The sequence below is a fragment of the Sardina pilchardus genome, chromosome 1, assembly GCF_963854185.1.
Source record: "Sardina pilchardus chromosome 1, fSarPil1.1, whole genome shotgun sequence".
NCBI classification, from domain to species: Eukaryota; Metazoa; Chordata; class Actinopteri; order Clupeiformes; family Clupeidae; genus Sardina; species Sardina pilchardus.
In genome coordinates this window covers 13,088,990-13,100,670 of record NC_084994.1, presented here as the reverse complement: position 1 = coordinate 13,100,670, position 11,681 = coordinate 13,088,990, and the positions used below count along the sequence as shown (strand labels likewise).

At 40.9% G+C, this 11,681-nt stretch overlaps 1 protein-coding gene across 1 annotated transcript in view; it reads right to left on the bottom strand.

Annotated features, from left to right (window-relative positions):
* Nucleotides 1-382: 382 nt before the first annotated feature.
* LOC134082534 (NACHT, LRR and PYD domains-containing protein 3-like) overlaps nucleotides 383-11,681 on the bottom strand; it is a 41,063-nt gene continuing 29,764 nt past the window's right edge. The window contains exon 16 of the mRNA XM_062538313.1: nucleotides 383-2,329. Within this exon, the coding sequence (XP_062394297.1) occupies nucleotides 1,791-2,329 (539 nt within the window). The 3' untranslated portion in view covers nucleotides 383-1,790. The remainder of the gene's footprint in view (nucleotides 2,330-11,681) is intronic.

Here is an 11,681-nt window from a genome sequence, read left to right as displayed (position 1 = left end):
AATGTCTCAGACGTTCATCTGAATAACATCTTGTGCACTTGACACCACCCCCTTTCATTTTTACCATTCATTTATTTTATTCCTCTTAGGTTACTGATAAACTAAGAACAATGCAAGTTAGTGGAAGTAGGCTACATCCCTCTTAATAAGACCATTTTAAGAAGCAGTATTTACAGGTTTACTCACAATGAAATTGTTGTAAAAGATCCAGTTTCCGAGTCAAACAAAGCCTGTCCGCTACACGTCCACACCAACTCTAAGATGCTGATAAGTTTACAACCTTTCACTTTCGATTTGAGTAAGCGTCAGTTAGGCTTACGTGGTCAGGATGACAGAGGTGTCAATTAAGTGCATGTACAGCAGACCTATGCTAGTCTTTTTTTCAGCATTCATTTTTTTCTTTGGTGGAACAAGGCAAGGGAAGTTTATTTATATATCACATGTCATACACAGGAGTAATTTAATGTGCTTAACATAAACAAAAGCAAAGAGTAATAGTACATGAAAGCATACAAGGGCAATGGTTTTAAAATAACAATTAAAAAGCATAAGAAACAATGATTAAAAGACAACAAATTACTGTAACACAGACTTAACCGTATGCTGCGTATGAAACTCAAACAGAATCTCATGTATTGGCATAAGCAGTAAAATGATTAAAAGAACATGTCACCGTTTTTTTCACACTAAACTATATTACTCCCTTAAGTAGGCCTAAGACGAGTTGATACACACCTCTCACATTTCAATGCATGCACTCAATGGCTCTGGGGCGTGGCGCTACTTTAATAGCACTTAGCTAGCCCAGTTCATTAATTCGGATCCAAACAGAGATGAAATTAGAAGTGACGAAACACCTCCATGTTTTCCCTATTAAAATACACACAAATGGTGTAACTACACTGTTTACAGCAGACGGAGAAGAGTGTTGAGGTCAGACAGTTGCTGTCTTCAGCCATCTCCACATCATCATAGACGTCTTCATCTGCTGACCCTCTCTATTCTGAAGTCTAGAGCTTTCATCTTCTGCTCCGTTCACATGTTCAGTGATATTCAGAAAAACACTTTCACCGAGAGAAAGAGTCTAGGAACAGCAGAGGCATGACAGGTCACAGGTTAAGAGGGGATTCTGGGCCGGACTGTTACATTTTTCACAATACCTTTCCAGGCTTCAATTGTTTACTTTTCAACAAAACTTTTACACAAAATGAAATAACACTCACAATACCTTTCCAGGCTTCAATTGTTTACTTTTCAACAAAACTTTTACACAAAATGAAATAACACTCCTTTTAGGTAATCTCAACAAAAACAAAGTTGTATTTACTAAACATTTTAGGTAAGGAAAGCTATTATATTTTACAGTGTATATACAGTACTTCCCCAAACTAAATCTCTAAATGTCACAAGATTCACATCATCCCACCATCTAATAAAGAGCAGGGAGAGAGAGAGAGAGAGAGAGAGAGAGAGAGCGGTGAGGAGGAGAAGGAGAGCAGAAAGGAGACAAAAGAGAAGAGGAGGGAAAGGAGGAATGGAGGGATGAGAAAGAGGAGAAGAAGAAAGGTCAGAGAGAGAGAAGAGAGAGTAAGAGGGAGCAAAGTGAGAGGGGAGGGAGGACAGATGACAGATGGAGGAAAAATAGAGAGAGAGAGAGAGAAGTGGAGAAAGAGGAGGAAGAAGAGTGGAGGAAAGAGAGAAAGAGAGAAGTAGAGTGAGAGTGTGGACCAGAGCCAGATCCGCTGCTGTGTGAACAGGTAACAGGTGGTGGTACCTGTTGGAGGAAGCACTCATGTGATCTGGCACAGGGACACTGATGAGCGATCATCACATAACCTAAACCCTGGACAGAGGGGCTCAGTGAATGTGGAGTGGAATGTGTGCAGGTGGGTGAGTGTGTCCGAGAAGACGCTGTAGAAGGACAGAGTGCCGGCTGACCAGTCCAGGTACACCCCTACTCTGTTGGAGCCGGAGGAGGGGGATGGTAGTTTCTTGTCTTTATCTTTGTGCTTGACAAAGTGACTTTTAAGGGAGCAGTCGAGACTCCAGGACTTGGCATTACGTCCCATTATGATGTCATAATCCGTCCCTTTCCTCTCTGTGCTCTTATAGGCCACAGCTATACGAGGTCTACCCCCACTCCACTCAACCTCCCAGTAGTGGCGTCCAGAAAGTTCCTCTCTACACAACACCTGCTGTATCCAGTCAAATCTCTCTGGGTGGTCAGGATACGGCTGCTTCTCTTTCACACACGTCACCTTTCTGTTCTCCTCAGAGAGCAATAGTTTTATGCCTGCTGTGTTTGGGTCCAGTGTGAGCTCACAGGCATCTGCAGACAAGAGGAGAGGAAAGAGGAGAGAACATCATCATCAGAATATGGGGAGACACACAAAAAATAAAGAGAAATGGAGAAAGAAAGGGGTCGGAAAGAGGGGGAAAAAGAGGGGATAACTGTTGGAGGGATAACAAAAGGTAGAGAGGCAGGGGGAATGAAGGAAATGAGGGATCATGATGAAGGTCACCCCAACACACACACACACACACACACACCTGCTAACCACACACAAACACACAAACACACACAAACACACACACACACAAACACACACACAAACACACACAAAGACACACAAAGACACACAAAGACACACAAACACACACAAACACAAACACACACACACACACACACACACACACACACACACATGGAGTGGAATATTAAAAGCACTGCTAAGTTACAGTGGAAGGCACCAGGTTTTCTTTTGGTTGTTTTAATTAGGTTTTAGGTGTGTTAGTTTATTTGACACGGGGCCCATGTACAGTACTCACATTGTAAGCAATCTAATGATTGTCACACACACACACACACACACAAACACACACAGTTTCTATCAGTCTGGTGATGGTACGTTGTGACGGAATGTGATATGCTGGTTCCAATAAATGTATAAGTTTTGAAAATCTTTGTCCTCAACAATATTTAATGGCAGCATATTCATCTCAATAAACTTGCAGATCCCTTGGGTAATTTTCTCTCGTTGTGCATCGCAGCTCCTCCGTGCTAACGCCGTGTTGATGCTAGGTTGCGACTGAGAGCAGGATGCCACCGGCATTACAGTTTTTTCCAATCGTTTACACACAATTTTGAAAACAGGGCTCTTTTTGTCAAAACATATCACACAATTAGCCAAACACCACACCCAATCAGCAGAACATAACAGATTGTTAGCAAAATGGAATATTTCTGTCAAAACAATAAACACATTGATAAAACCTTATACTGTTCTCATATCACTAACACATTCTTTGAATGATTCTACACTGTGTCCATCTTATACACACCAACACAATAAATTCAAAACACATCTGTAAAAACCCTCTTCCAATATATGGATCTTATTCAGACATATTGTTTGAGAGCATTAGGATAATTTAAATGACACAAATATTTTGATGAACCCTCATCAAGCAATGCACAAAACTGATGCTGCAGGCAATATTTATTTCTTTCACTGTACCTATGTTCAGTTACAGTGACAAGTCAATCAACAGAAAATGGCTAAATTATAGTTCTTGCTACTGTAAAGTGTAGAAAAAAAAAATCTGTACACAAACAAAAAGTACTGTACACTTACAGTCACTGAAGAAAAACTAAAGCAACAATACAAACAATACATAATACTCTAATCATCTCTCTATCTATAGTAGGGGAGATTATGTGAAAAATCGTTACGCGGCGGATAGAAGCATGAAATTTGGTAGATATGTTCCTTGGGTGATCCTAAGACATCCTAGAAGGGGTGCCCAAAAATATCTCAAACAGGAAGTGAGATTTTGGAGAAATTCAAAATGGCCGCCAATACAATTGACAGCTGATTCAAAAACTACCTATACAACCTTCTAAAAGCTTGAAATGTGGTGTATATGTTCATTGGGTGATCCTAAGTCATCCTGGAAGATTTCACCAAAATTCTCAAACAGGAAGTGAGGTTTTTGAAAAAAACTAAAAAATACTGCGCTTCCTGCCACAAAATTGGCAGCTACTTCAAAGACTGCCTAAACAACCTCTAAAAAGCTTGAAATTTGGTATACATGTTCCTTGGGTGAACCTTAGACATCCCAGAAGGGGTGCCCAAAAATATCTCAAACAGGAAGTGAGATTTTGGAGAAATTCAAAATGGCCGCCAATACAATTGAAAGCTGATTCAAAAACTACCTATACAACCCCCTAAAAGCTTGAAATTTGGTGTATATGTCCATTGGGTGATCCTACGTCATCCTGTAAGATTACACCAAAATTCTCAAACAGGAAGTGAGGTTTTTGAGAAAAACTAAAAAATACTGCGCTTCCTGCCACAAAATTGGCAGCTACTTCAAAGACTGCCTAAACAACCTCTAAAAAGCTTGAAATTTGGTATACATGTTCCTTGGGTGATCCTAAGACATCCCAGAAGGGGTGCCCAAAAATATCTCAAACAGGAAGTGAGATTTTGAAGAAATTCAAAATGGGCGCCAATACAATTGATAGCTGATTCAAAAACTATTGGAAAAGGCTGTACTGCCCGCCACAAAATTGGCAGCTAGTTCAAAGACCATCTAAACAACCCCTAAAAAGCCTGCAAGTTGGTATATGTTCATTGGGTGATCCTAAGACATCCTAGAAGGAGTGTCCAATATGTCTCTAACAGGAAGTGAGTTTTTTAAGAAATTGAAAAAGGCAGTGCTGCTCGCCACAAAATTGTCAGCTATTTCAAATGCCACCTAATTAACCTCTAATAAACTTGAAATGTGGTGTTCCTTGGGTGATCCTAAAGGCTCTTCTCATACATCTTGTATATCATCCCTTCCTTCCTTCCTTCCTAGATAAAGAATGATGGGGCAGCAACAATGGGATAGTCTATCTAGTGTTCTTTATAGATCGGTGGGAACAAGCCGGAGAACCGAGGAAGGAAGGAAGGATAGATAAAAAGATGAAATAACCCTAAGACATCATAGAAGGGGTGCCCAAAACTATCTCTAACAGGTAGTGAGTTTTTAAAGAAATTGAAAAAGGTCGTGCCTGCCACATAATTGGCAGCTAACTCAAAGACCATCTAAACAACCTCTAAAAAGCTTGAAATTGGGTATGTTCCTTGGGTGATCCTAGAAGACATCCTAGAAGGAATGCCCCAAATATCTAGGGCTATCTAGGGTAAGAAGAACTGTCTTAAAAGAAAATAAATTATGAAAAGAAATACACTATGGCTACCTATATATGTGACCATTCAAAGCGAAATCAGTCGTTTTGCGCACAACGTTATTTTGAGAAAATCAACAATAACAAACTTCCGGGTTAAAATGTTGAATTTCACGTTTTCGCATAATTCGACTGTATACAGTCTACAGTTTCATATCGTGAACGCATTTCACGGAAAAACATACGTTTTGACTGTTAAACCCGGCAAAGATTCAACACATTTGCTGTCACTCCCGTTGTGCACGCGCCGCTTAAAAAGGTGATTTCTCCTCTTGGCATATCGTGACAGGAGAACCATGTCAACTTTAAATGCGCTTGTCGTAGCGATAGTTTGTGTAATACCCTCGATATACATATCGTTGGAAAGCTTAGTTTATGGCCGTTCACGTGAGCTCAATAACTTAATTATGACCGCCGCTAGCGTAGCTAGCAAAGCGGTCATATAGTTGTTGTCAAAGTTTTTTTTTTTTTTTTTTTTTTTTCTTTTTTCCCGTCATTTTTCGTCAACGATTCCCGGGACACCGTAACACCGGAGCGCATGAAACTTGGTGGGCATGTAGCCCCAGTAGAGTTCTATGGAAAATTTTCGTTTCGTCCCCGGGGGTCACTCCACCCCCGCGCTGCCCCCGCCCGAAGCCCAAAAATGACAGTTTTTCCTACATAACTACCTGAACCGTGGCACCGAGGATGACAAAATGTTTATGGTATGTTGTTCTCTAGAGCTTGCATCAACTTAGCTTATAACCAGTCATTTGTGATTTGCCCCCCCATCGTAAAAATTGAAAATGCAATGTAATATTGCTTTAATTGCCCCTATCTTCAGATGAGATGTTATGAACTGCACCAAATTTCATGTGTATGATTAACCTGACACCCTCTGGGAGTATGCCAAGTTTTGTGGAATTTCATCCATGGGGGGCTATAAAATAAATGGATTTATGTGTACATTCAGGACTGTATACCCATCGGCCAGTAGATGGTGGTATTATCTGGAGTCTAAATCCCCCCCTGGGGATTTCAAAAACTGTTCCAAACATCTCAATCTCTGCTAGTTTTTGTCCTAGAAACATATAAGTGACACCATTAGAAACCTTTAATCAACTAGTTTCCAAATATGTTTTAAAAGAGAATGGTTGCTCTGGGTGCAACAAACATGCAGGAACACACACACACACACACACACACACATAAATACACACACACACACGCATACCTACACACACACGCACCACTACATACACACATGTACATAAAACATTATACAAACACATGCACAAACACGCCCACACGCATGCACACATACACCCTTACACACACACACACACACACCTACACACACACACACACCTACACACACACACACACACACATGCACACACACATCTTTGAGTACATTTTGTGAGACCACCGGAGCTGAGAAGTGAGTGTGTGTGTGATGTACTATAGTGTGTGGGTGCGTTTCTGTGTGCCCATCTGTGTGTTTGCATGTGTGTATACAGTATGTGTGTATGTGCATGTTCTGTGTGTGTTCTCTTTCTTTCTCTCTCTCTCTCTCTCTCTCTCTCTCTCTCTCTCTCTCTCTCTCTGTGTCTGTGTTATCTGTGTGTATTCTGTGTGTGTTCTCTATTTCTCTCTCTCTCTCTCTGGGTGTGCCTGTGTGTGTGTTTGTGTGTGTGTGTGTGTGTGTGTGTGTGTGTGTGTGTGTGTGTGTGTGTGTGTGTGTGTGTGTGTGTGTGTGTGTGTGTGTGTGTGTGTGTGCGCGAGTGTGTGTGCGTGAGTGTGTGCCTGTGTGAGTGTGTGCCTGTGTATGTGTGTTTGTGTGTGTGTGTGTGTGTGCACACGCGCGCATGTGAGTGTGTGTGTGTGTGTGTGTGTGTGTTATCTGATATTGGAGTGACAGTGACGGCAGAGAACACAGTGAACATATACTCAGAGACACATTAAACACACACACAAGCAGACACACACTCACACTAGACAGAGAAGCACTCATACACAAAAGCAAGCGCACACATGCACACACTCATTTACATACATAAAAGTTGCAGTAGGGATGGAGTAGGCGATGGAAACACAAGCGTGATTGATATTTGCGGAGAGAATGTGCAGGACTGAGCGGCGGTCATATTGTGTATCGCTTTGCGGTACATCTAGTTTAATTAATTTTACCGAAACTACTGGTTCCGCTTTACAGGGTCACATATCCACTAACTATCTCAAGGATACTGTAAACACAGAGAAGCACCTCAGGCAGATCTCATAAAATCATACAATTATGCACACATGTCCCCTGTAACTTTGTAAGATTACAGTAGTACATTAGTCATAGCCTACATGTACAGTACATACTGCATATGTTCATCACATGCTCCAGCACATTGGCATAATGCTGTGCAAGGCAACCCAGCATCCTGGCATCAGCACTCGGCACTCGGCAGAGAGGCTCAGCTTTGCTGTCACATTAAGAAGTTCTCTACATACTTTCGCTGCCTCTGGTAAAAGTGTCCATAAAGGTGTCCAAGAATCATCTAATTTAGTCCATCCATATCTTTCAGGAGAAAGCACTGACTGGATAGCGTGCAGACCTTTGGACCAAATGCTAGCTTGGTACACTGCACTATTTGAATGCTGGATCAGTGCAGCCTGTATGGTAGGGGTATTTTCCATTGAGAGACATTTTTGAGAAAACAAACCCTTCCTGAGATCATTGAACTTTTCAAGATTGGTTGTCTTATCGTAAAGAACACAAGTGTACCTCTCCAGCAATGCAAATATGTTTGTTTCCTGGCTAAGTCATTGAAAAAGATTTAATGTCATAGCAGTGAAGGCACCTGTTACTTCTGGAAATTATTTCCATGCAGCCCATGCTGACTTTTTGCCCTAAAGGTTGTATCACAACCTGAAAAAGAAAGAAAACCTGGGAGAGCCGAACTTGCTCTTTTCCTCAAGGTTTTGAAAACACTATTGATGTGTATTTCCTGAAAGTTTTTTGCCCTATACCAAAAGCAACCTAAGTAGGGTTGGGTATTGAAAGGGTATATTTCGATACCGGTGCCAAATCGATACTTTCAAAACGGTGCCGGTTCCTAAACGGTAATTAAATCGGTACTTTAAAAAAAAAAAAAGAAAACAAGTTTTTATGATGATTTTTTTTCAAGAACCAACCAACAATATTTTAAGCTAAAATCTTTCATAATAGGCCTATACAAATAATAAAAAAAAAAAATCACATATTATTACACATACAGTGCCTATAGAAAGTCATCATACCCTTTTGAAATAGTTACTCTTTTTGTCTTACAGCCTGAAATCAAAACCCATTTTTAAAAAAATCTTTTCCAGTTTTATTTACAAATTTAGCTGTACAACATCAAAATAATGAAAAAAAAGTCAACAGTTCTGAAAATTAATAAAAAATTAAAAACTAGAATAACAGGGTTGGAAAAGTCATCATACCCCTGACTTAATACTTTGTAAAGCTTCCTTTTGCTTTCATTACAGCCATTAATCTGTTTGGAAATGTCTCTATTATAGCTTTGCACACCTAGATAGGGGAATATTTGCCCAATTTTCCGTGCAGAAATGCTAAAATGTAGTCAAATTCTGTAGGGAATGGCGATGGACTGCTCTCTTCAAGTCAAACCACAGATTTTCTATAGGATTTAAGTCAGGGCTCTGACTTTGCCACTCAAGGATATTCACCATCCTATCCTTAAGCCACTGCTTTGTTCTTTTGGCAGTATGTTTTGGATCATTGTCGTGTTGGAAGGCGAATGACCTGCCCATCTTCAGCTGTCTAGGAGAGGGACGCAGGTTTTCCTTAAGAATGTGGGTGTACTTGGCAGCATCCATTTTCCCTTTTATCCTGACCAATTGCCCAGTCCCCGCTGAAGAGAAACATCCCCACAACATAATGTTGCCCCCACCATGCTTCACACTAGGTATGGTGTGTTTTGGGTGGTGTACTGTGTTGGTTTTCGCCAAACATTGCGCTTGGAGTTCAGTGCAAAAACACATCTGGAATATTCTGCTACCATGTGGAAAAAGCTTTTATGGTCAGATGAGACTAAGATCGAACTTTTTGGAGACTAAGATTGAAGTTTTTGGACTGAGCTCCAGGCGCTAACCAAACACAGTATACACACCCAAACACACCCAAAACACACCATACCTACTGTGACGCATGGCGGGGGCAACATTATGTTTTGGGGATGTTTCTCTTCAGCGGGGACTGGGCAATTGGTCAGGATAGAAGGGAAAATGGATGCTGCCAAGTACACCCACATTCTTGAGGAAAACCTGCGTCCCTCTCCTAGACAGCTGAGGATGGGGAGGTCATTCGCCTTCCAACACGACAATAATCCTAAACATACTGCCAAAAGAACAAAGCAGTGGCTTAAGGATAGGATGGTGAATATCCTTGAGTGGCAAAATCAGAGCCCTGACTTAAATCCTATAGAAAATCTGTGGATTGACTTGAAGAGAGCAGTCCATCGCCATTCCCTACAGAATTTGACTAAATTTTAACATTTCCGCACAAAAAATTGGGCAAATATTCCCCTATCTAGGTGTGCAAAGCTAATAGAGACATATCCAAACAGATTGATGGCTGTAATGAAAGCAAAAGGAAGCTTTACAAAGTATTAAGTCAGGGGTATGATGACTTTTCCAACCCTGTTATTCTAGTTTTTAATTTTTTATTAATTTTCAGAACTGTTGACTTTTTTTTCATTATTTTGATGTTGTACAGCTAAATTTGTGAATAAAACTGAAAAAGATTGTTTTTAAAATAGGTTTTGATTTCAGGCTGTAAGACAAAAAAAAGTAACTATTTCAAAAGGGTATGATGACTTTCTATAGGCACTGTATTATAGCCTAAGGCCTAGGTGAAATTTGATGCATCCTTGGTTCGGTTCCGAACTGGTGGAAATGCGGGCAGGTTCACTAGCACACCACGGTTCAAAGACTTTCAAAGGCTGCACCTGTTCAACAACACCAGGTTAGCTGTCAGTAGAAAACAGCCTTCAGTGGTGTGTGCAGACTGTGCACTGACGCTGCCGTTTTAAGAGTGAACACCAGTGAGCGCGATTAAGCAGCTGCATATTTAATGAGGCACCGAAATGAGGCACCGAAATTCTCATTGTATTTCGGGATGGTTACTACCGTTGATGTTCGCCCCGAGTACGTACTTGTACCGAGTGTCGGTACCCAACCCTAAACCTAAGTACTGTACACTAATTGCCAAAAGTATTTGGTCACCTGCCTTGACTCACATATGAATTTCAGTCACATCCCATTCTTAATCCATAGGGTTTAATATGATGTCGGTCCACCCTTTGCAGCTATTACAGCTTCAGGGAAGACTTTCCACAGTGTGTTTATCAGATTTTTTTTACCATTCTTTTAGAAGCACATTTGTGAGGTCACACACTGATGTTGGATGAGTAGACTGCCTCTCAGTCCATTTAATTCATCCCAAAGGTGTTCTATTGGGTTGAGGTCAGGACCCTGTGCAGGCCAGTCAAGTTCATCCACACCAATCTGTGTCATCAATGCCTTTATGGACCTTGCTTTGTGCACTGGTGCACAGGGCTTGGTCCCTTAGTTCAAGTGAAAGGAACTTTGAATGCTTCAGCATTTAACCAAGAGATTTTAGAATGTTTCATGCTCCCACCTTTGTGGGAAGTTTGGGGAAGGCCCCTTTTGGGACAGTACTAACCATCAAAAGTGAGCACTACTAAGTAAGTGGTCAGTGCACATTAGCAGTGTACTGACGGAAGTAAGTGTAATGAGACACCGCCTTACTCAATGTACATTTTACACACCTTAGTAGCTGGCTACCATTACTGTAGTACAAATCTAAATTTCATAGTTCCTGTAACATTATGCCCGAAAGAGTACGACAATACCCCCCAGGAAGATCCAAAGGGCACAAATACGCAAAAAAAGACCCCAAGTGATCACAGGGACACAATTAGCCTAGGAATACCTTTGTTTGCCAAGCTTTAACTCAACCCAGCTGGTGGGTCTACATTGGCTAATGCTAATGCTAACGCTAGCATAACATGAGTTGTGTTCCTATTTAGGGCTAGATCTCTGCTCATGTGGACAATTAAACAATAAGCTGTCTTTTGAAAATGATTAAGTGATTCTTCCAAAAGTTTTTAAGAATATTAATGTTATGCATAAATGAATAATTAACTACTCAGGTGAGGATTCACTGGGGGAGTCATGCCATTCTGACCGTTTTAAGCCTATTAATCATGCCCATCCCTAACACACACACACACACACACACACACACACACATACTGTACACACACACACACACACACATACTGTGTACACACACACACACACACACACACACACACACTCACTTTCAAGCTTCACTATTAGACACTCATACACAATTTCAAGCATACCATGTTAGTTTTTCTCGATT